General features: G+C 48.7%; 2 protein-coding genes and 1 long non-coding RNA gene across 3 annotated transcripts; 2 read left to right on the top strand and 1 right to left on the bottom strand.

The window, feature by feature from the left end:
* Positions 1–7,567: 7,567 nt before the first annotated feature.
* On the top strand, positions 7,568–18,465 carry LOC120678111. Its single transcript, XM_039959270.1, has 5 exons — positions 7,568–7,913; positions 7,946–8,442; positions 16,178–16,543; positions 16,670–17,452; positions 17,839–18,465. Exons 1-5 carry the CDS (start codon positions 7,568–7,570, stop codon positions 18,463–18,465), a joined length of 2,619 nt encoding a protein of 872 aa, XP_039815204.1.
* Positions 18,466–19,993: 1,528 nt separating this feature from the next.
* On the bottom strand, positions 19,994–21,690 carry LOC120679412. The gene has a single exon (XM_039960997.1). The coding sequence runs from the start codon at positions 21,625–21,627 to the stop codon at positions 20,506–20,508; it is 1,122 nt and encodes a 373-aa protein (XP_039816931.1). The 5' UTR covers positions 21,628–21,690; the 3' UTR covers positions 19,994–20,505.
* A 2,052-nt stretch (positions 21,691–23,742) lies between these two features.
* LOC120677326 lies at positions 23,743–25,775 on the top strand. Its single transcript, XR_005676268.1, has 3 exons — positions 23,743–23,939; positions 24,033–24,166; positions 25,441–25,775. It is a non-coding gene; the product is annotated as an uncharacterized LOC120677326 (long non-coding RNA).
* Positions 25,776–25,823: the final 48 nt, after the last annotated feature.

Here is a 25,823-nt window from a genome sequence, read left to right as displayed (position 1 = left end):
GCTAAGCCGATGACCGAACTGTTGAAGAAAGGAGTAAAGTTTGTGTGGGATGAAAAATGTGAAAAGGCTTTCCACATGCTAAGGGAGCACTTGACTACAGCACCTGTCTTAGCTCAACCCGATAACACCAAGCCATTCGATGTTTATTGTGATACTTCTGGCACTGGTCTTGGGTGCGTACTTATGCAAGAAAACCGAGTCATTGCCTATGCTTCACGAGCTCTTCGGCCACATGAGCAGAATTATCCTACTCATGACCTTGAGTTAGCAGCTGTCATTCACGCTCTAAAGATATGGAGACACTATTTAATGGGTACACATTGCAACATATACACTGATCACAAAAGTCTCAAATATATCTTCACGCAAGCCGATCTGAATATGAGACAAAGAAGATGGCTCGAATTAATCAAAGATTATGATCTTGAGGTGCACTATCACCCGGGCAAGGCTAATGTTGTAGCGGATGCCTTAAGTCGCAAAGCTCATTGTCATTGCCTATCCATTGAGCCCTACACCGAAACACTATGTCATGAAATGAGAAAACTGAATCTAGAGATGATTTCTCAAGGCACCTTGAATCACATCTCAGTTGAACCCACTCTTCATGACCAAATCATCATGGCACAATTACATGATAAAGGCATTGGGATCATCAAACAAAAACTCTCTCAAGGGGAAGAAAAGTATAAATGCTTTCGTCAGGACCATAAGGGAGTTCTCTGGTTTGAAAGTCGTCTAGTTGTTCCAAAGAATCATGAGCTCTGAAAACAAATTCTTGATGAGGCACATCTTTCAAAATTCTCAATTCATCCTGGTAGTAGCAAGATGTATCAAGACCTGAAACAAAACTTCTGGTGGACTAGAATGAAAAGGGAGATCGCTAAATATGTCTCAGAATATGACACTTGTTAGAAGGTAAAAGCCAGTCACCTGAAAGTAGCTGGTACACTTCAACCTCTACCTATACTGTCATGGAAATGGGAAGACATTAGTATGGACTTCATTGTTTGTTTGCCAAACACATCTCAAAGGCATGATTCAATTTGGGTAATTGTTGATAGGCTCACCAAGACGGCTCACTTTATTCCAGTGCACACCACTTATACAGCCAAGAAATATGCAAAAATCTACCTTGACCGCATTGTTTGTCTTCACGGAGTACCAAAAACAATTATTTCTGATCGCGGTGCGCAGTTTGTGGCATGCTTTTGGGAACAGTTGCAAGCATCCCTTGGCACCAAACTGATTCGGAGTTCAGCATATCATCCTCAAACCGATGGGCAAACCGAGAGGGTAAATCAAATCTTGGAAGACATGTTGAGAGCTTGTGTCATTCACTATGACAAGAATTGGGACAAATGTCTAGCCCTAGCAGAGTTCTCCTACAATAACAGCTACCAAGCGAGCTTGAAAAAGGTACCATTTGAGGCATTATACGGTCGAAGGTGTCGTACACCTTTGAGCTGGTCGCAAGTCGGTGAAAGAGTGGAATTTGGACCAGATCTTGTAACAGAGGCAGAAGAAAAGGTGAGAGTAATTCAAGCTAATCTTAAAGCCGCTCAGTCGAGGCAAAAGAGCTACTTTGACAAAAGAAGAAATCCCTTACAATTCCAAGTGGGTGATCATGTCTATCTTAGAGTTTCACCAACTAAGGGTCTGCAAAGATTTAGAGTGAAAGGAAAACTAGCTCCTCGTTTTGTTGGTCCCTATGAAATCATCGAAACTTGTGGACCCGTGGCCTATAGAGTGCGACTTCCTCCGCAACTATCTGCCATCCATGATATCTTCCATGTTTCTCAACTTAAAGAAATGTGTCCGAGTTCCCCCAGAAATTGTCAAGCAAGAAGACATACAAATAGAACCAGACCTCTCTTATGTTGAACATCCAGTTAAGATCCTTGATCAGAAGGAACGGGCAACAAGAAGGAAAGTTGTGAAAATGTACAAAATCCAATGGAGTAACCACACAGAAGAGGAAGTGTAACATCCCGAAAATTCACCCAAATAAATTACTCGCTAAAAATATTTTTTTCAAAATCTTTTCATCGCCGAGCTCGAATCTTTTCCAGCGATTCGTCACCCGGACACCAAACCCAATCTCCGTCCCGACACCGAAATCAATCATCGTTTAAACTTTCTCTGTTCTCCTCATTCCTCGTGCATGTTGCTTCTCGTCGACGCCACGCTCGGCTCGCGACCAACGCCGCGAACCCTGCCGGCGCCTCCTTTTCTTTTTCTCCCTTTTCCTCTTTTCCCTTTCCCCCTTTTTCTTTTCTCCTTTTTGTTTTCCTTCTCCTTTCTTCCTTCTTCTCCTTCCTGCTCCCTGCCCGTGCGCGGCTTCCTGTGCTCCCACACGCCACACGCGCGCACCTGCTCCCACACGCTCCACGCGCCCCGCGATGCTCGCCGCGCTGCTCGCCCCTGCCCGACCTGTCTCGTCGACCTGTGCACGCCTCGCCGCTCGCACCGCCGCTCCGCGACGCCGGGCGCCATTAATGGCCGCCCGAGATGCTCGCCGGCCGGCCACCGCTCCCCCTCCCCCCTCCTCCTTGCTCCGCCCGGCCTATAAATAGGCCCCTCCCCGACACCCTCCATCACCACAACACTGGCCTCCTACGCTCACTCCCTCCCCACACCCACCGCGCCGCCACCAGAGCCACCGCCGGCCACCTCCGCCCGCCCTTGTGCCCTCCTGCTCCGCCTCGGCCCATGGTGAGTAGGGGAATTGAACCCCTCGACCCCCTCGTGCTTTTCCCCCTCTCCCCGACCGCCGCCGAGCCCCCAAGGCCGCCGGCCCATGGCCGCCGCCCGCCCTGCGCCCCCTCCCCTGTTCTGCTGTCGTGAGGAAGGAGAAGGGCTATTTTGCCTTTATCCCCCTGTCCTTTTTCCCTTTCCTGTTAAGAGCCCCCTCTCTCTATTTCCTTTTAAAAGAAAACCCCCTCCATCTTTAATTATTTCAAATCAATCCTTCCACTATACAAAATAATTACACCTAGATCCATATCCTTTTTCCAGAGTAGCCCAGATATTTTTTGAAATTCTAATCAAGTCCTTCCACCCACAGATAAGCCCCTGAACTCCAGTTTAGCCCTAACCACCTCTTTACCATGTCATTTCATGCACCAAACATCCTTCGATTGTTATGAAATTCGACCACACCTTTTCCAATATAATTTCAACTGTGCCATTAGAAAATCTCTTGAAAATAATCTTCCTATCTTTATTTCTTCATTCGAGCTCAACGGAAAAGCTTTTATTTCTTTTTCTTTATTGTGTGCTTGTTTGTGTGCGCCGTAGATCACGGAGTGACCGAGGAGGAATCCGTCGACGAGCAGTACCACGAGCAAGTGTGCGAGGAGCAGTACCGCGAGCCGGAGCCGGAGCCCGAGAACGAGTACCGCGAGCAGGAACTCCTGGAAGGTTTCAAAGACGGCAAGTTCAATCTCATCCTTTGATGCATAATTTGTCCCAGTTTTATAAACACAACCTATTGGCCTGTTTTACAAAACTGCATATGCTTTTACTGCTAAAACCCGGTTGGATAGCCACCCCTTGATTTTTGTAACCATTCCTTGATAACCTAGGTTTGTCTCTAAATATGATTTGCTCTGTTTGGATGATAAACCCTGCTAGAATGCTTAGGACCCGGTTACTCATTACACTTCAACTATTATTACAAAGTGTTTTCAAAAAAATAAAAGCATGAGCATCAAAATGGGAAAAATGAGATTTTTGGAAAATAAAAGAAAGACATGCTTAGATGAGATGAATGGTGATTCCTGTGTGGAACGCCAAATGGTGTGCTCGTACCTATGTGGTTGAGCAAGGTTGGGAGATGTCCATCTTGTCACAGTTAAGGACCGAGTTGTTGTGACGTCTTACCTAACCCAATCCATCGTGCAACCACTCGACCGTTGTATGTGGCAACGGCTTAGCATAAATCCCACTAGCTGCATGAAATTTGTGTTATCCCCCTCCGTGGGTGGGGTTGGACTTGCTGAGTACGTTTGTACTCACCGTTGCTTAATTTTTACAGAGAAAGATTCAAAATTTATTCCCGAGGACGTTGAGTAGGGGTTCCGTTCTGCACCCAACCTTGACTGTGGTTAGGGTCACCCACAGGAAGCTTTGTATGGCGCAAGACTCTGATGACCTCTACATGGTTCATGTTCTTGTTTGGGTTTTAGTTCTTGTCCTCGCGATAGTGGCGCTCCATTGCCCATTATTGCGTAGAGTTGTACGGTGATGTACCATCTGATGTAATAAATGTGTTATCAGCCTCCTGGGACTGATATTTGTATCATATTTGAGTCACCTCTTATGAGGGGACGCTTCAGGAAGCTACTTGGGAAACTGAAACATTCCTAAATGAGCACTATCGTGGTTTCCTATCTTCTTTCCAAGGTACACGCACCTTCCACACTTAGCTTATTTACTCGAATCTCGGGTCGAGATTCTTTTTAAGGGGGTCGGCTGTGACACCCTAGGTGTTTGAAACATAAATGCGAATGACACCTTGCATTATTATCATGCATCATGACTATGTCTAGGCCATCAAGCATCTTTGCATATGGGCATTGTTGACGGTCACTAACGACCCATTTTGACCGTCAACTATCGTGCAAAAGTCGAGCATCAGAAGGAATAAATGTTAGCATAGGATGATTATTTGACGAATTCCATAGATGCTGGTCTGTGAATGTGTGCAGGTGAATTTGGGCCAAAACTGCAGGTAACGAGCATATTATCCAAGGCATAAATTCTTGGGCCAAGCACAAGCAAGCCCAAAGGCCAAAAGGGCCCACTTGGCAGCTGCACATGAGAGGGAAACTCAGCCCACACGTGTGACATGTCATCGATCCGAGGCAACACCTTCTCGACGAATCAGATACATTCACGAGGATCCACGGGCCCACCAGAGCTACCAAACTGACTCAAGACAGGCCCTTACCCATATACATGGCATGGGGGCCCACCTAACAGTCTTCTGACCAAAGACCGGGCGAACGGAGCCAGCCCACGATCGGCCGACCGGCCAGGTCGGCCGGCCTAGTGACGACGGCCCACGGGCCCCACCGCCTCTCAGATGACACGTGGCGAGGTGTGGTTGATCCCCAATGGCAGTTTGGCCGCATTCCCGGGGTGGCTCCCTCCTATAAATACAAGGGGAGGGGTGAGAATAGACACACCACACAACACACAACACTTCACTCACCTCCAAGTGTAGAGCCTCTCTAGCTTGTGTTTAGTAGGAGCTTAGGAGTAGAGGTACTCAGGAGGGGTGTCGGCAATGGCTCTCTTCTCCAAATTGTACCTCTACGAGAGTGAGGGAGATATTCGGGGGATGTGCCGGGCTTGTCGACGCTCTTCTCCGCTTGTACCTCGACGGATGCTTATTCGGTTGTAAGTGTTCGAGACTTTCTTTGTTTTTTTAGAATTAGAGTCTAGATCGCAAGTTATCATCTCTGCCTTATATTAGTTGATGTGTATGCTAGCGAGTAGCATTTGACTCTAGAGTTGGGCTCCGGATAGAAAAGGATAACCCTGTACTCCTCTAGAGTTAGTAGGAAAGGCGTAGACGTGGTGTCTAGGCTGGACTATACCACTCAGTTGTCTGATAGTCCCACGGTTTGTAGAGGTAGCCGGCAGATGGTGACAGCCCAGTTCGAGCCTTTTAGTAATTCTCCACGTTCGGATATTGGATAGAGCACATATTGGAACTATCGGCTTGTATAAGCCGGTCGATACCTTTAGCTCGAAGTATAACAGCGACGTGATCTCTTCTTCTAAACATAGATTCAAGATCTTAGAAAGTCCTCTCTTTCCTATCCTCCTACACTAGTGTGTGTGTCCTTGGACAGCCTGAACCCGTAGGTAGTGTACTCACGTTTCCTAGTGGATACGATACCCTGGAATACTCTTGAGTAAAAGCTACAGCGGTATCCATGCGTTTGCGGATTTTTTTCGTGACGTTACAAAATACCAACAAGCATTTAAAATATATATAAGGTGTATATGATTCTATCCTCACAAATGAATGAATTAAGTAACACTCCAAAATACAATTAAATAGAAAATGGGCATAACTCTAAAAATATAGCTCAAATAATGCTTTGACCAAAATAAAAGTTGTAGTGTTTCAAAAATAGAGCAACTTTCATGTTGGGAAATTTTTCAAGTTGTTGCATGATTGTTTGAGGAAAATTTGAGTTTGCAAAAAGGCTTTAAAACTTACTAATAGAATCTAACTTATAATTCAAAAACTAAGCCTCAGATGAAAAAGTGGTAGAAAGAAAAGTTGCACATCTCGAAATTTTGAACAACATTCGTTTCTGGAGAATTTTGAGTTCCTATGTAAAATTTTGAGAAAATTCACGGTCAAATCCATTGACTTCTCTTTCTCTCTCTAGCCCTCCCTTTCTCTCTCTACTCGGCTCACCCCCTCCTCTGTTTCTCTAACCGCGCGCGGCAGAGGCCGCCGGCCACCTGGTCGGCGATGCCTGACAGGCGCGCCGCGCCATGGCACCCTCTCCCGACCGGCCTCCGACAAGCCTCGCCACCGCCCCTCTCAACTCGAAGTATAACGGCGACGTGATCTCTTCTTCTAAACATAGATTCTAGATCTTAGAAAGTCCTCTCTTTCCTATCTTCCTACACTAGTGTGTGTGTCCTTGGACAGCATGAACCCGTAGGTAATGTACTCATGTTCCCTAGTGGATACGATACCCTGGAATACTCTTGCGTGAAAGCTACAGCGATATCCGTGCGCTTGCGGATTTTATCCGTGACGTTACAAAATACCAACAAGCTTTCTGGCGCCGGTGCCGGGGAACGGCAGCTACATTATTTTCGGATTCAGTCGTCCTCGTATCTTTTTCCTTTTTTTCCTTCTACCTTTACCCCCGCTACCCTTGGAGCAGCTATCCTTTCCCTAGCTCTCTACCCCAATGGGCGAGTTCTTTGAGCCATCACCATCTTCCTCATCTAACCATGAACTCGACCCTGGCTTTATAGCCATGGTTCGGAAGCGACCCTTCTCTGGAGAAATTCATGAAGATCCCTATGAGCATCTGCTAGAATTCGAGGAATTGTGCTCGGGTCTAGAAATGCTAGGCATGACACAAGAAGCCTTGCGGCGGAAATTGTTCCCCTTCTCTCTTATAGAGAAGGCGGAGCAATGGCACACCCGCACGATAGGAAGTATGAGCGGTGATTGGGAGGAGCTTCAAGATGACTTTTGTTACTCGTTCTCCCTCACCGAACGCATAGACTCCCTACCGATCGACATCCTCGATTTTGAGCAATTAGAGAAGGAGTCCATAGGTGCAGCATGGGCTAGATTCTCACACCTTTTGGCATCTATCACAGACATGTCTATACCCGATGAAGTATCATTGGAAGTTTTCTACTCAGGTTTAGACATGGAAACTGCCCTGGAGCTTGACGATGCCAGTGGAGGATGGTTCGCACACACAACTCCGGAAGAAGGAAGAGACATCCTAGATAGTTTCTTAGAAGACTCTTTCTTCTCTACTGACCATAGTTAACCCCGCCGAGAGGAATCATGGAGGAGGAAAAGGTGTGGATGGCGTCCTACAACCTTGAAGATGGGGCGCAGCTGTGGTACATGCAGATCCAAATGGACATGGGTACTCCATCATGGCGCCACTTCAAGGAGTTGCTGAACCTCCGCTACGGGCCACCTCTGCGCTCCGCGCCCTTGGCCGAGCTCGCCGAGTGTCGCCGCACCCGCACAGTGGCCGACTACATGGACCGCTTTCAGGCGCTCCTCGCCCGCGCGGGTCCCCTCTTGGAGGAACAATGCGTTCAGCTGTTCACCGGGGGCCTCATGCCGCCGCTCAGCCTCGACGTCCGCATCCAGAACCCGCAAACCCTAGACGCTGCCATGAGTCTGGCCCGGTAGTTCGAGCTACGGGAACAGTACACCGCGCCGGCGCCCAAGGCCGCGACCAGACCTGTCTTGCCGGCGCCAGCCCCGCGTCCTGCACCGCCGCGCTGCCAGTGCCGCCGGGGCCGAAGCCGGCCCTCCCAGTTGAAGGCCGCCCCATCAAGCGCCTCACCCAGGCGGAACAAGAGGAGCGACGTCGCCTCAGGCTCTGTTACAACTACGATGAGAAGTTCACCCGTGGCCACAACCACGTCTGCAAGTGGTTGTTCCTCCTCGAAGGCGTTGAAGAGGAAGATGACGCCGCCCTTCCGGAGCGTGCCGAGGCCGCAGACCAGGAGGAGGCACCCATGTTCTCCTTGCAGGCCCTCGCCGGGGTCGCGTTCACCGACACGATGCAGATCATGGTCGGCCTCGACGCGGCATCCCTCGTCGCCCTCCTGGACTCCGGCAGCACCCAGAATTTCATCTCGGAGGCTGCGACGCACCGCTCTGGGCTACCTATCCATCGCCGCGCGCGCCTCACGGCCATGGTCGCGAACGGAGAGCGCGTGAAGTGCCTGTAGGAATATGGAGTAGCAAAAACCAAAATTTTCTACCACATAAACCAGGATTACTGCAGTTATAGATCACGGGATTACCACTAGACGCGCCGTTGTGGAACTTCTATAGCGCGTCGGTGTAGTGCATATGGAAAACGGCAGTGCAGTTGCGAGAACCTCCTCTCGTGCGGCTCCTCCTTGTGTAGCAGATGCCGCACCTCCAAGGTATCCACACGTATGGGAAGAAGCGTCGTGATCCGGAATGCTAGATCCGCGAAAACGACCTCGGGCTTGGCACACAGGAGGGGCGGCACTGTTCACCCGCGGCTACTATAGCGCAGGTACTGTAGCGCCGGGTACTGTAGTGGCGGCTACTGTTGCGCGAACAATAAAAACAACTAGGGTTCTTAGGCGCCCCCCTCCTCTGTTTATATAGCCCCTTAGGTGGGCTGCCTTGGGCCCCACCTTGGGCGCCCCTTTTGGGCCGAAAAGGCCCATTAGTGCACCTAATCCCAGTCTAATTCGGATCTCATCCTTATCAGTCTCCTTTCCCTTAAGTGTGTGACCCTATGGGCTCATATGCGAATAGACATGGCATGAATACTTTTACTCGGCCCAATAGTAGACAGTGGCCTCTAGCAAGATATGTCAACTCCTATATGCACACAAAGATCATATCAGACGAGCCGCCACAATATCATATACATGTTGTTCCCTTTGCCTCACGATTTTTGGTCTAGTTTAAAGCCGACCACTCTTTCTTGATCCTGTGACTCGGAATACTTGGTTAACTCTTAACCCCAGCATGGCCATGCATTTCCTTATCCGAATCACTCGAGGGGCCCAGAGATATCTCTCTCTTGTAGAGAGGGGCAAATCCCATCTTGACCGACTATGTCTCACAACATGCTTCTTGACAGACCCGAAAGCCACCTTTATGACTACCATGTTACGGTGCGGCGTTTGATGGCTCCTAAGTAAGTCGGTTCACATCTTGAGTACATACGACGATCTCAGGTCTTAGGACACAGCGTACATATTGTGTAATGAGAAATCACCATCTCTCGTGTTGGGTCAGTTCAGACTCATGTCCCACATGAGCCCACATTATTAGTTTGACATCTACATGTCCATGACTTGTGAAACATAGTCATCAACTAATACATGTGCTAGTCTAATATCCATGTGTGTCCTCACATGAACTCCGACTAGGAACAGCTTTAGAATAACCAAACAAGTAAAGAGTCTCACAGACAATTCACATAATTGTCAATCAATACAAGTTGCCTTTCATGGATATTCAAGCAACACTTCATTAATCATGAATACAAGGAAACATGATCATCTCTATGATTGCCTCTAGGGCATATTTCCAACAGTCTCCCACTTGCACTAGAGTCAATCTAAAATGTATCTTATACCCATTGCTCTTGTGTGCGCCTCATGCTTGGGCTGCGGGAGTGGCTTTGTCAACAGATCTGAGACATTCAAATCTGTATGTATTTTGCATATCTCAATTTCACCACGTTCGATGAACTCTCGAATGAGATGAAATCTCCGCATAATGTGTTTGCTCTTCTGGTGATTCCGAGGCTCCTTTGCTTGCGCAATAGCCCCACTGTTGTCACAGTAAAGGTCCAGTGGACTGGACGCATTTGGAAACACACCAAGCTCAATAAAGAACTTCCTTATCCAAACACCTTCCTTCATAGCTTCCGAAGCTGCGATGTACTCGGCTTCCATTGTAGAATCGGCCACGGTCTCCTGCTTGGAACTCTTCCAGCTTACAGCACCACCATTCATTGTGAACACATAACCTGATTGGGACTTTGAATCGTCTTTGTCGGTTTGGAAACTAGCATCGGTGTAACCCGTTACAACGAGCTCCTCCTCACCTCCATAGACAAGAAACACATCCTTAGTTCTTCTCAAGTACTTAAGAATGTTTTTCACAGCTGTCCAGTGACCTTCACCTGGATCAGACTGGTATCTGCTCGTAACACTTAGAGCATAAGAAACATATGGGCGTGTACTTATCATTGCATACATAATAGATCCAATTGCCGAGGCATATGGAACTTTGCTCATGCGCTCCCGCTCATCAGCCGTCCGAGGACACCGAGTCTTGCTAAGGTGTATTTCATGTGACACAGGCAAGAACCCTTTCTTTGCCTCCTCCATGCTAAACCGCTTTAGCACTTTGTCAATATAAATATCCTGGCTTAATCCTATAAGTCTTTTCGATCTATCTGTATAGATCTTAATTCCCAAAATGTATGCTGCTTCCCCTAAATCCTTCATCGAAAAACTATTTTTCAGTGAAATATTTATGGAATCAAGCATAGGAATGTCATTTCCAATCAACAGTATGTCATCCACATACAGGATTAGAAATGCAACAGAGCTCCCACTTGCTTTCTTGTAAACACAAGCCTCTTCTTCATTTTTAATGAAGCCAAATCCTTTGACTACTTCATCAAAATGAATGTTCCAACTCCGAGATGCTTGCTTTAATCCATAAATGGATTTTTGAAGCTTGCATATCTTTCTAGCATTGGTCGGATCGACAAAACCCTCGGGCTGCATCATATACACGTCCTCGGTCAGGTTTCCATTGAGGAAAGCTGTTTTGACATCCATCTGCCATATTTCATAATCGAAATATGCAGCAATAGCTAGAATAATCCGAACAGATTTAAGCATCGCTACGGGCGAGAAAGTCTCGTCGTAGTCAACTCCTTGAACTTGTCGAAAACCTTTTGCGACAAGTCGAGCTTTATAGATGTGAATGTTTCCATCCATATCTTTCTTCTTCTTATAGATCCATTTGCACTCTATGGTTCTCACACCATCAGGCGGGTCTATCAAGTTCCAAACTTGATTTTCCTTCATGGATTCTATTTCGGATTTCATGGCATCTTGCCATCTCTCGGAGTCAGGGTCTGCCATCGCCTCTGCATATGTCGCAGGCTCATCATTGTCTAACAATAATAATTCCCGTGCTGCGCGGAGCCTTGCTGACCTTCGTGGTTGTAGAGGTGCTTCTGTTTTCATAGGCATCTCAACTTGTTCAGCTACATTAGCGTCACTTGTAGAGTCTTGTCCTATTGGCTCATCTTGAACTTCTTCGAGTTGCACCGTTCTTCCACTTTTCTCTCCTTTGAGAAACTCTTTCTCTAGGAAAACTCCGTTCCGAGCGACAAACACTTTGCCCTCAGATCAATTGTAGAAGTAATACCCTAAGGTCTCCTTTGGGTATCCCACGAATATGCACTTATCCGATTTGGGTGCAAGCTTGTCAGACTGGAGTCGTTTGACAAATGCTTCACAACCCCAAATTTTTAGAAAAGACAAACTGGGAGACTTGCCAGTCCATATTTCATATGGTGTCTTGTCTATGGATTTTGACGGCACCCTGTTCAGTGTGAAAGCTGATGTTTCTAGAGCGTAACCCCAAAACGATAACGGTAGGTCCGACTGGCTCATCATTGATCGAACCATGTCCAACAGAGTTCGATTATGTCGCTCAGACACACTGTTTCTCTGAGGTGTTCCAGGCGGCGTAAGTTGTGGAATAATTCCGCAACTCTTTAGATGATTGCTAAACTCGTGGCTCAGATATTGGCCTCCACGATCAGATCATAAAGCTTTAATTTTCTTGCCACACTGATTTTCAACTTCACTCTGAAATTCTTTGAACTTTTCAAAAGTTTCAGACTTATGCTTCATCAAGTAGACATAGTCATATCTACTCAAGTCATCAGTGAAAGTTATGAAGTATTGGAATCCACCTCTAGCAATCGAGCTCATTGGTCCACATACATCAGTATGTATGAGTTCCAGTAAGTCTGATGCTCTCTCTGGAAAATCTGTGAATGGCGTCTTGGTCATCTTGCCTAGCAAACAAGCTTCGCATGTCTCGTATGACTCAAAATCAAACGAAGTTAGAAGTCCATCCAAATGGAGCTTATTCATGCGTTTCTCTCTTATATGACCGAGACGACAATGCCACATGTAGGTAGGATTCAAATCAGTATGCCGAGGCCTTTTAGCAATTATATTACAGACAGGTGAATCATCAAGATTTAGAATAGACAGCCCATTCTTAATGGACGCCAGATCCACAAACATGTTATTCTTAGAGATCACACAACCATTGTTTTCACTCGCAAAAGAATAACCATCCTTCATCAGACATGAAGGAGACACAATGTTTCGACTCAAACTTGTCTGCAGCTGGTCCAAGTTTAGCCTTGGGAGTTGGGTTCGGTTTGGGGTTCACAACCTTAGCCTTGCCCTTCTTCTTCCAAGAAGAACCTTTCTTCTTGAAGGTAGGCTTATTCTGGACAGCCATCATCACATGGCCGCTGCCTGTGCTCTTCTTTATGTCACACTCTGCTGTCTTGAGCATGCCACACATTTTATTCAAGCCCTTTTCATCCCCGTGCATATGGTAGTTCGAGATGAAGTTCCCATAGCTCGGCGGTAAAGAAGCAAGAATGAAATCAGTGGCCAACTCTTGGCCAAGTGGGAAGCCCAGCTTCTCCAACCTCTGTGTGTAACCAACCATTTTGATCACATGTGGTCCCACTGCTGTGCCTTCTGTAAGTTTGCATTCGACAAAGGCCTTGGACACATGGAACCTTTCAGTCCTGGCCTGAGTCTGGAACATATCCTGAAGCGCCACGATCATATCGTGCGCCTCATGATTTGTTTCGAACTGTATCTGCAGCTCGGGTTCCATGCAAGCTAGCATGAGACAACTCACTTCAAGATTGTTGTCACATGCTTTCTTGTAAGCATTCTTTGCAGCAGCAGGTGCATCATCAGCAGGCTCTTCTGGCAATGGGGTATCTAGAACATCTTCCTTTTTCTCTTCCCTGAGAACAATTCTCAGGTTGCGGATCCAATCCGCATAGTTAGTCCCATTCAATTTGTCCTTCTCAAGGACCGAACGCAATGAAAAGGATTGGGTGTTATTGCGGACCATGATCTACAACAAAATAATAATGCAAAATACTAAGACAAACATATTCATGATGAAGTAAATCATATTAAACAATTTAACAGAATCTACTCCCACTAAAATCAATATCCCTCCATTGATTCTTAGTGATTCAAGACCCACAACTATCAAGTCGACTAGTGAGCTTTAGCATCACCGCTAGAGGACAAGGTAGATCGGTAAGCAACTCTTTGCTAATCATATCTCATATGACTCTTGTTGTTGGGTGACATCTCATGTCTCGGCGCCCAACCTTTATGCCCCAAGGTCCTTAACCGTTAAGCTAACCTTGTCAAGCTAACCAACTCATATGCGTGCATGTATCCGATACAGCCTGTCTAGTCAAGACCAGTGGCGCCCTAATTTCATAGACCCACCACCAATCGTACAAGACATGTGACAGTGCAATGTTTAGTTGGTAGTGCATGATAGCTCGAAATTTGTGAGGGATCGTTCTACTTCTACTATGATGCACGTAATAGTAAAACGTCAAGAACGGCAAGCACATAATTGTGAATCAGTATGGCCCTTATTCTTCTGGTGATCTCCATCTCCATAGAACTTGTTCGCCATGTAGATCTCCATCTTCATGGAACTTGTTCACCATGTTGATCTCTATCTCCATGTACATGTGCACCATCCTTCATGTGATGAAAACTCCAAGAACTAGAACTTGCTATTACACCTAATAGCTAGTAAATAAAATTACATTCACGACTTGGATCATCACAGGTTAGCACGCAGGCTATTACATCAAATGCAACAATTCATATGGCTCCCGCCGAATTGTCATAATCACGACACGCAGGTCATGGAACAATTACACACATGCATCACATACACATAGGGGCCATACCGATCACAAAACCTGCAAAACAGAGTTATGCGATTCCGACGTCCGAACTTAAAACGCCGAAAACTCTATCTTCTGGGCCGAATTTTGCAAATCTAAATTTCGCGAAAATAGAGAAGTTGTTCCAAACCAAGTCTAACTTTTTCTTTAGATACAAATAGATATAAAATTCGCCTAAATCCGAGTTCGTATGCAAAAGTTATGACTGTTTTACTGTAAAACACGCTCTTGCAACAAAACGGAATTCGCAGTAGATCCAATCTACTTCCCTATGCATCTCATGCATCTGGCTTATGCCCTAAGTTTCGATTCGACCAATCGCATTGATCTCCAACCGCAGCGACCGGGTTTATGTGCATCACTTAACTCCGATGGCGGAAAACCGACCGGTAGGAGTATGTCGTTGCACAACCTTCGCAGCTAGTTTACGAAACTAGGTCATAGATCGATCTGAAACTACGCATATCTCCATATGCACATATCCGAATCTATAACGAGACAGCACTAGCTCTGATACCACTGTAGGAATATGGGGTAGCAAAAACAAAATTTTTCTACCGCATAAACCAGGATTACTGCAGTTATAGATCACGGGATTACCACTAGACGCGCGGTTGCGGAACTTCTGTAGCGCGTCGGTGTAGTGCAGATGGAAGCCGGCAGTGCAGTTGCGAGAACCTCCTCTCGTGCGGCTCATCCTTGTGCAGCAGATGCGACACCTCCAAGGTATCCACATGTACGGGAAGAAGCATCGCGATCCGGATTGCTAGATCCGTGAAAACGACCTCGGGCTTGGTGCACAGGAGGGGGTGGCACTGTTCACCCGCGGCTACTGTAGCACCGGGTACTATAGCGTCGGCTGCTGTTCACGCGAACAAAAAAACAGCTAGGGTTCTTAGGCGCCCCCCTCCTCTGTTTATATAGCCCCTTAGGTGGGCTGCCTTGGGCCCCACCTTGGGCGCCCCCTTTTGGGCCGAAAAGGCCCATTAGTGCACCTAAGCCCAGTCTAATTCGGATCTCAACCTTATCAGACTTCTTTCCCTTAAGTGTGTGACCCTATGAGCTCATATGCGAATAGACATGGCCCGAATACTCTTACTCGGCCCAATAGTAGACAGTGGCCTCTAGCAAGGCATGTCAACTCCTATACGCACACAAAGATCATATCAGACGAGCCGCCACAATATCATATACATGTTGTTCCCTTTGCCTCACGATATTTGGTCTAGTTTAAAGCCGATCACTCTTTCTCGATCCTGTGATTCGGAATACTTGGTTAACTCTTAAGCCCAGCATTGCCATGCATTTCCTTATCCGAATCACTCGAGGGGCCCAGAGATATCTCTCTCTTGTAGAGAGGGGCAAATCCCATCTTGACCGACTATATCTCACAGCATGCTTCTTGACAGACCCGAAAGCCACCTTTATGATTACCCTGTTACGGTGCAGCGTTTGATGGCTCCTAAGTAAGTCGGTTCACATCTTGAGTACATACGACGATCTCAGGTCTTAGGACACAGCGTACATATTGTGTAATGAGAAATCACCATCTCTCGTGTTGGGTCAGTTCAGACTCATGTCCCACATGAGCCCACATTATTAGTTTGACATCTACATGTCCATGACTTGTGAAACTTAGTCATCAACTAATACATATGCTAGTCTAATATCCATGTGTGTCCTCACATGAACTCCGACTAGGAACAGCTTTAGAATAACCATACAAGTAAAGAGTCTCACAGACAATTCACATAATTGTCAATCAATACAAGTTGCCTTTCATGGATATTCAAGGAACACTTCATTAATCATGAATACAAGAAAATATGATCATCTCTATGATTGCCTCTAGGGCATATTTCCAACAGTGCCTGGGCGTCATCCGCGGCGCACCGTTGAAGATCGGCGGTGACTCCTTCCCGGCGGACCTCTACGTGATGCCGCTCGCGGGCTATGACATCATAATCGGCACTCGCTGGCTCGCCACCCTCAGGCCGATCGTTTGGGACTTCAACAACCACGCCATCTCCTTCACGCACAAGGGCCGTGGCCTCTGCTCGCAGGGTCTGGCCGGCCCGCGCACTTCGGCGGTGAGCGCGACCACGGCCAGCAGCTCGCTTCTGGAGGAGCTCCTGGACAGCTTCAGCGATGTCTTCGGCGAACCCCAGGGTCTACCACAGCCACACAGTCGGGACCACGCCATTACCTTGGTTCCGGGCTCGCCGCCGGTGGGAGTTAGACCCTACCGCTACCCAGCTTTGCACAAAGACGAACTGGAGCGCCAATGTGCAGCCATGCTGGCCTAGGGGATTATTCGGCGGAGTTCCTCGGCGTTCTCGTCTCCGGTGCTCCTCGTCTAGAAGACGGACGGGTCCTGGCGCTTCTGCGTCGACTACCGTGCGCTCAATGCCATCACCGTCAAGGACTCCTTCCCTATTCCGGTCATCGACGAGCTACTGGACGAGCTCCATGGCACCCAATTCTTCACCAAGCTGGACCTACGATCTGGGTATCACCAGGTCCTCATGAAGCCCGAGGACATCGACAAAACCGCGTTCCGCACCCACGACGGCTTCTACGAGTTCTTGGTGATGCCGTTCGGGCTCTGCAACGCGCCTGTGACGTTCCAGGCCTTGATGAACGACATGCTGCGTGCCTACCTCCGATGGTTCGTGCTTGTTTTCTTTGACGACATCTTGATCTGCAGCTCGTCTTGGGCGGATCACTTGCGCCACATCCGCGTCGCCATGGAAGTTCTGCGACAACACCGCCTCTTCGTCAAGCGCTCTAAGTGCTCCTTCGGCGTCAACTCCGTCTCCTACCTCGGCCACATCATCTCAGCTGAGGGCGTCGCCATGGACCCGGCCAAGGTGCAGGCCATCCATGATTGGCCTATACCACATTCGCTGCGTGCAGTGCGGGGGTTCCTCGGCTTGGCGGGCTACTACAGGAAGTTCGTCCACAACTACGGCGCCATCGCAGCCCCCCTCACCGCGCTCCTGAAAAAGGAGGGGTTCACGTGGAACGACGATGCCGCGGCGGCCTTCAGCGCCCTCAAGGCAGCCGTGACATCTGCGCCGGTGTTGGCCCTGCCGGACTTCGCCAAGCCCTTCGTGGTTGTGACGCGTCTACCCACGGCTTCGGTGCGGTGCTCATCCAGGATGCACATCCGATCACATTCTTCAGTCGCCCGGTTGCACCACGCCACCGCTCCCTCGCTGCATATGAGCGAGAGCTCATCGGCCTCGTGCAGGCCATCCGCCATTGGCGGCCATATTTGTTGGGTCGTAGCTTCCTCGTCAAGACGAACCACTACAGCCTCAAGTACCTCCTCAACCAGCGTCTCGCCACGATCCCACAACACCATTGGGTCGGTAAGCTTTTGGGCTTTGACTTCTCCGTCGAGTACAGGTCCGGTGCGTCCAACACGGTGGCTGACGCTCTCTCGCACCGGGACACGGATGAGGGCGAGGTGTTGGCGATCTCAGCGCCCCGCTTCGACTTCATTGGGCGCCTTCGCCACGCCTAGGCTCTTGACCCGGCTCTGGTCGCCATCCACGACGAGGTCCGCGCAGGCACGCGCGCCGCGCCATGGGTGGTGGTCGATGGCATGGTCACCTATGATGGGCGACTATACATCCCACCATCCTCGCCACTACTCCAGGAGATCATGGCGGTTGTCCATGATGATGGGCACGAGGGCGTCCACCGCATGCTTCATCATCTCCACCGCGACTTTCACTTTCCCAATATGCGTCGTTTGGTGCAGGACTTCGTGCGGGCATGCCCTACTTGTCAGCGGTACAAGTCGGAGCACCTTCATCCAGTGGGACTGCTCATGCCGCTTCCCATACCTACGGCTGTTTGGGCGGACATCGGCCTCGACTTCGTGGAGGCGCTGCCACCGGTGAACGGGAAGTCTGTCATCCTCTCCGTTGTCGACCGCTTCAGCAAGTACTGCCACTTCATCCCCCTGGCGCACCCGTACACTGCTGAGACCATGGCGCAGGCCTTGTTCGCCGACATCGTTCGGCTCCATGGCGTTCCACAGTCCATGATGTCGGACCGCGACCCGGTGTTCACCTCGACGTTCTGGCGCGAGCTGATGCGGCTCATGGGTACCAAGCTGCACATGTCCTCGGCCTTCCACCTGTAGTCTGATGGCCAGACGGAGGCCACCAATCGCGTCATCATCATGTACCTCCACTGCTTCACCGGTGATCGTCCTCGACAGTGGCTGAGGTGGCTACCGTGGGCGGAGTACATCTACAACACGGCATATCAGTCTTCGCTCCATGAGACGCCGTTCTGTGTGGTCTATGGGTGCGATCCACCGACCATCCGTACGTACGAGCCCGGCGAGACTTGTGTTGCTGCGGTGGCCCAGGACATGGAGGCTCGCGCGGTGTTCCTCGCCGACGTTCGCTACCGTTTGGAGCAGGCGCAGGCTGTGCAGAAGCGCCACTATGACCGGCTTCATCGACCGGTCTCCTACCAAGTGGGCGATTGGGCTCTTCTTCGACTTCGCCAGCGTCCCGCCGCCTCCCTCCCCAGCACGACTACGGGCAAGCTCAAGCCTCGTTTCATCGGGCCGTACCGTGTCGTCGAGGTCATCAACGATGTCGCCGTTCGCTTGGAGCTACCCCCGGCTGCTCGTCTTCATGATGTGTTCCACGTCGGTGTGCTCAAGAAATTTGTCGGCGCGCCTCCGGCTACACCGCCTACGTTGCCCCCATCCACCATGGTGCGGTGGTTCCAGAGCCTCTTCGGGTTGAGAGGGCTCGTTTGGCGCGCGGTGTTCATCAGATCATGGTGCATTGGCGTGGTGAGTTGCCTGAGTCGGCCACTTGGGAAGATCTCGACGCGGTCCGTGCTACGTATCCGGCCTTTCAGCTCGAGGACGAGCTGGATCTCGAGGGGGGAGAGATGTCATGTGGGGCCGCACGTACACTAGGCGCAGGAGGGCCAAGGACGTGCGCCGCGCAGAGGAACGCGCCCAGAGCGCGCAGGTTGAGCCGCCCAACGGTGGCTAGTTTGGAAAGATAGGATCTGTTATCTATTTTGGTTCCTAGAATTAAGGAGATCTTCTCCAGTCGGTTTTGGCCTACGGGCTTATATTCTTGTAATCAAACTCTTGGAAGGTTTAAGCAATACATTATCAATCTACTACCTCTTTTCCTCCTCTGAACAAGCCGACGGCTGAGGGGCAAAACCTCGCCGGCGACGACGGACCGCGGCTACGAACTCCGTAGCCGAGGGCCAGCTACCCTAGGTCCCAACGTCCTTGACAACAACTCTGTTATGTTCGTGCTGCTGCTCCTCCACCCCATCGTCATGGCTAGGTAAAAACCATTAACTTCTGTGATCCATTTAATTTCACACTATCTTCTGCAATATGCAAAAGGGGGTAATAAATTTAGAAACAAGGATTGTTCATATGTTTTTTCCTGCCAGGTCATGTGCAGAGGGACGGCTGAAATAGCTGATGGAGTTTGAAAGAAGATACATTCCTATGTAATAAGATCCTTCAAAGCAAAATCATTATATGACATGTATCTTTGATTAAGAAAAGATATTTTATCAAGGTCCGCCTGGCGAGCATGCCTCTGTTGGAACTTGGAAGCACAGTGCTAAAAGGCATATCCAAATTATGCCAGACAGTTTCCCAAATTCATAGACGATGTGAAATTAAAGCAACAAAAGTAAAAAAACTGGAATAATTAAGAAAACTCTCAGATGCTTACAAACAACACAATAAAATGATTACCAGCTCTACCAAAAAAAATACAATGATTACCAGGTAGCAGCACTAAGCAAAACACACACACACAAAAAAAAAAAGGTTTCTGTAGAAGCCTATAAGCTAAGACAGTAAGACTAACACGCAGAATATCTAGGAACCAAACAGAATCCTAATGATTATTCAGAGAAGAAACCTATGTGCAATTCCCTCGTTGCACTGAACAATCCCTTTATGCCATCCGCGTGTATGACGCATGGGCCCTTCTACGTCCATGACATGTGGGCCTAGTGCCATAAGGGTTTTGGAATTTTTTGTAGTGGTATAGAGGGAACTGACCCCCCCCCCCCCCCCCCAAACCATCCATTATATCTGACAATGCACATGATTTATCCACATTTCTCCCTCACACGACGCCCTGCCAGAATTGGCGTGAATTTTATGCATCCTCTGTATTCACAGCTGCTTTGCTCTGACTTTGTTGAGATGCACAAAGTCAAAGGCCACAACCACGCTGCCATCCAGCCTCTTCACCACGAACCTCTCCACCAGCACCGATCCGCCGGCCACCTTCGCGGCGTCCTCCTCGTCCACCCACCCGCCCCTGTACTCCTCCCACCGCATCCTCTCCCACACGCTCGCGCACACCCCGACCCTCTGCCCCGTCGCCGCCGCCCTGAACCACAAGTACGCGTTGCCGTGCCGTGAGCTCCCCACCTCCTGCTTCGCTTCCACGCTCCCGCCGATGAGCGCCCTCTTGCTGGCCAGCTTCGAGACGCCGCCGTCCGGGCGCACCGGCTCCCAGCGCTGCTCCAGCGTCACCTCGTAGAACGCGCTGCGCTCCATCTGCTCCCGTGGCTCGACGCCGGCTTCTCTGATGAGGAAGAACGGGGAGTACCATTTCCCGACAGCCGCCGTGTCGGTCGTCGGAGCCGGGAGCGCATCCAGGATGCTGGGGTCGGAGAGCTGGCGCGACCGGAGCGCGGCGTCGAGGCCCCGGGCCTCGCCGAGGTCGAAGTCCCTGGGCTTGGACGTGTACACGCGCCAGCCCCTCTTGCGGTAGAGGAAGTACGGGAAGCCGTCGGGGGCCACGGCCCTCGCCGTGAACCGCCCTCGCCGGCGCGGCACGACCTCGATCTGCTGGTAGATGTCCGCCGGGTCGAACGGGCGAGGCTCCACGTCGCGGACGCACCGGCAGAAGCAGCACGGGACCATGTCCTCCTCGCGGGAGCACGCCCGGACGAGGCCCCTGTGCCGGCCCGCGGCGATGACCGGGTAGTAGCGGTTGGACGCGAGGGGCTGGTCGGGGACGGGCACGAACACGACGGCGTCGGCGTAGGTGGTGCTGCTCTCGCCGTGGTGCTCCGTGTACCGCACGGTGAGCACGCGGTTCTGCGGGAACGGGAGGTCCCGCACGCGCGTCCCGCCGCAGGTGCCCCAGCAGCACGTCTCGCCGTCGTCGCCGTCGTCGTCGGGACCCTTGACCACGAGGTACCCGGTGTTCCGGCCATCCGGCGGCGGCCGGGACGCCGCCTCCGGGTGGCTCTTGAACAAGGACAGCGGCTTGGTCGCGTACATTCTGGTTAATAAGCTGACTTGCGCGTCCTGTGCTTTCTGTTGAAATAGAGATGAAGACAAGCACTATACATATATAAGTATGGCGAGGGACACGATACCTTTGACGAAAGATGATGTGGAGTATTATATGGATGTTAACATGTGATGATATGCTAAAATAAAGATGAGATAATCCAGAGCTGATGAATGGCCCATATGGAAACGCGTCTTTGACTGGACTAGTTGGTTAGTACGTACGTGCTGGGCATGATTGTACTGTGTTCGAAATTGCGGTAGCGTAAGAGCTCTTGGCAGAACTTGCAGAATAGCTCCGCCTTCGCATAAAGTCCTTGTTTAGTTGGCTTCAAAATACCAAAATTTTATAAGGTTTCTCGTCACATCGAATTTTTAAACGCATGCATGAAGTATTAAATATAGCTAAATAAAATAACTAATTACACAGTTTGTCTGTAATTTGCGAGACGAATCTTTTAAGCCTAGTTAACCCATGATCGGATAATAATTACTAAATACAAACGAAAAGTACTACAGTATTTTACATCTAAAATTTTACGCATCTAAAAAAGGCTTTCTATATTAAAGGGGGTATTTTGGAAACGGCTTCGTGCATGAATCACCTCCTAACATCGGAAATGGCTTTCTAGGAGAAGCCAGAAATAATTACTCCGCCGGCGCCACTCTGCAATCCACCTCTCATTCAATAATCCGAGCAATCAAAGATAAGGACTCACAAAGAGCCCATTTGGACGGCATGCGGCCCACTATTTTGGGCATGCCAGATCGATTTGCAACATGCCCTTCAAAATGGGGTGTGACTATGGAGAGCTTCAGGTGATGATTGTGGGAACCATCGTCTGGGACGAAGAGTGCAATCGCTGGTGTTTCAAATTATAAAATCTATAAATCTTAAAATATATATCACCATTATCTTTGTTACGATAAGGTCTTCAAAACAATACCGCACTTGTCTATTTTTGCACGATGTTTTTCAAAAATATATTTTGAATATTAAACAATACCTCTCTACGTCTCGCGTCGCTCTAGGACGGGCGACTCAACCCCCGCCGCCGCCGCCTCTGGCCTCCGCTTCTCCTCGCCTCCCGCCATCTAGCTGGTGGTAACGAGGAGCGGGGGTTCGCCCTCTTCAGTAAATCTACTATTTTGTTAGTTCTTTTCCATATTTTTCTTTCCTCCAAAATAATTAGACTAGGATTTGGATCGTCGTTCCAATGTCTTGGATCTGGATTTCTATTTTGTACTGGATGGATACGTTTTTTCTCCGATGGCGGCGTATTCCTCCTAGAGGGATTGAGATATGTTGGCCTAGTCCTCTTTGAGAAGGGATTGAATCCATTTTCCTCTTCGGAGGAATCGTCTTTTTGGCCGCCGGTAATATCACCGGCGGTGGCAGATTTGTCCTTCCGGACACCCTTGGTGATGGCTAATGACGGTGTTGGATCTTATGGCTGGTTCAACTTTCAGAATATATGGTCGATGTGCTTTCGGCGCCCTTTACTCCCTATAGTGGTTGAGCATTATGTGCTTCTTTTGCCGTCTCCACGATTGTGGAGTTTGGTGGAAATTGTGATTCTCGTGGACAGATGTGGTGAAGCTCCATGACGATGGAGTTCGCCGGTGCAAGGAAGATGGAGAATAGGGACCTAGTAGCGTACTTCAATCAATGTAATTTTATTTCATTTTATGTTGAGATATATGTTTTAAACGTTCTATTTTATCCCTCTCTAAAAAACGAACACAGCCTAGGCTTAAAGCTCACCTGAAGCCGTGGACTGGCTATTACCCTTGCTGCTAATTTTCTTTTCTTTTTCCAGAATTTCCCTGTGGATTTGTTGCTAAGCACCGTACCCCGAAAGGAATCTCGTTCGTGATGACTCCTGTTTCACTTCCCCGGGCCGGACAAAACTCCCGAGTCAAACACAAACCTGCCGTGCCTTCCCGGAATGGCCGTCCATTTGTCGCCGCGTCATTTGATTAATTATAGCTAAGCCCGTTCATTCAGGGCTAGTTTCCCCGGGCCGGCAGCCCACCCGGAAATTTTCCGCGCGGAGTCCAGCATGCATATTTGGAAACCCGCTGCACGGGGGTTTGCGGCCCGAGTGAGCCCAGTATCCCCGCGGAATCGCGCCCGGCCTGCACACTCCGGGGAGAAGTCCCCGTCCTCGTCTCGCTCGCTCGACTCCCCGAGGTCGAGCGGGAGTGCCGCCGCCGCCTGATCTCCTCCTCCAAGGCTCCAACCTCGCGACGACAGCCTCCTCTGCCGGTGTCCCTGCAGTCGCCTCCTCCCTTCGCAGGTGATTCTCCTGTCCCCGTCCCCCCGCATCTCCTTGCCCCTCATGCTAGGGTTTCTCCCATCCTCACATCTTTTCTTGTACATCTTGCTGAAGAAAATTCGCGGCCAGAAGCTTCGCGGCAAGAAGCAGAGGAGATCCTGGCGTGGATTCAACATAGGGAGTGGGCGATCTGATACGCAGGCTTCTCTCCATCCTCCCGGACCCTCCCAGATCGGCGCTTGTAACAGGTAAAGCAAACTGACAATTATCCAAGCGGCCACTTGAAAAGCAGATCTCACGATGCATATGCTACATATATGAACTATGTTTGTGCCATAAGAACAATGCATAACTCATTGTTTAGTGCATTCCTGTTGATTCCTGAATAACTGGAAGTTCAACGATCTGCAGGGTGCCATGCATCCAATGCAACAAATTAAAGACTGCAGGCATACTCTTTGTTTGAGTAGCTAGCTAGTTATATATGTCTAGACAGCATATACTTGCCTAGCTATTTGTTCCTGATGCCTGTGTGTGTTTAGTTTCCTCCCACACACAACCAAAGTGCAGGCAGCATCTTATCTCCCTCACCAGAGAGCCTAGTTACTTTATTTTTTTCTTAGTATGTGTAGTCATCATATAAGATTAATCGTTCCTAATAGATGGTAAACTGACCAACAAGTTTAATTGATTTCTCCCAGATTTGTGTGAAATCTTTTCTGAATCACTAATGTCAGTTTGTCACAAAAGGATTAGGGAAAAATTGTTTGCCTGATCATTATATATAGTTGTGATCATTATATATGTCAGCTCTTCTTGTCGTAGGATCTGGATCCTTTTGGTGCTTGATCTGTTACTTGGAAAGCGGTTTAGTTGTTTCAGCTACTCTGTCCTTGATTTGAGTTCAAAAATATGCATCCTGAGTGAAATTGTAGGTAGGCTTTAGCTTGATTAAATCTTTAGTCTATGCAACTTTAAAAACTTGTAAAACACATAAGGCATACATAAGATGGCTGATTGATCAAGTACCCAATGACTGATGATCTAAGACGTTGATTAGGTCTTTAAGGAACATCTCTTGTGGTCTGCATCTCACTGTTTGCAGAAAATAAATAGAAACAAGGGGTGTCTGAAAATTCACCGCATTTTTGACATAATACAAATCTTTTTCAATGAACAGAATTTCTCTCTGATGTGATAAACATATGAATAGGAATGGACATGAATTTTCCCTAATACAAACAGTGCAAGTAGGGGATGGATAATGAGTGACTAGCAACATGCAGAAGAGTTTCTAACTCTCACTGATTTGTTGTCCATGTGGACCACAGGACCATGATATAGCAATAGGGGTTCATGCTTTAAATTTTTAGTGTTTTGATTATTTGAATGCATAACCATTAGATTCTGTGTTTAGAAACGTAATGTTGACATGCATGCTGGTGGTTTGAAGCATTGTGTCATTAATTCTTTCACCGGTGCTTATTTAACTAATGTGAAATTTCTTTGTGTTACTTTGTAGAGCACTTGCTGCAAACAATGCATAGAAGGAGGAGCACTTGCCCACCGTGACCGCTACAATTATGATAGCTGAAGATTGTATCTGCACAAACAGGAGGAGCTTTGTTCCTTCGCGATGTTCAGTTGATGACTTTATTTAGCTCTGAACTAAATAAAGATGGTCTGTGATACTGCATAGTTCTGTAGTTCTCTAATCTGCACATTTGTTGTACTCGTATCTGAGATGCACTCATATGCATCGGCCTTGGAATACCCCAAGAATGTTCAGTTATTCATTTATCTCCTGATAAAATGTTGCTTACATGGACCAGTAATATGATGCCCACAGTTTCTCTATTGTAACGCACCAGCAAAAATAAAGCAAATGCCAATAAACAGAGCATT

Source organism: Panicum virgatum, chromosome 6N (genome assembly GCF_016808335.1).
Source record: "Panicum virgatum strain AP13 chromosome 6N, P.virgatum_v5, whole genome shotgun sequence".
In the NCBI taxonomy this organism is placed as follows: Eukaryota; Viridiplantae; Streptophyta; class Magnoliopsida; order Poales; family Poaceae; genus Panicum; species Panicum virgatum.
This window is presented reverse-complemented; position numbering and strand designations above follow the sequence as displayed.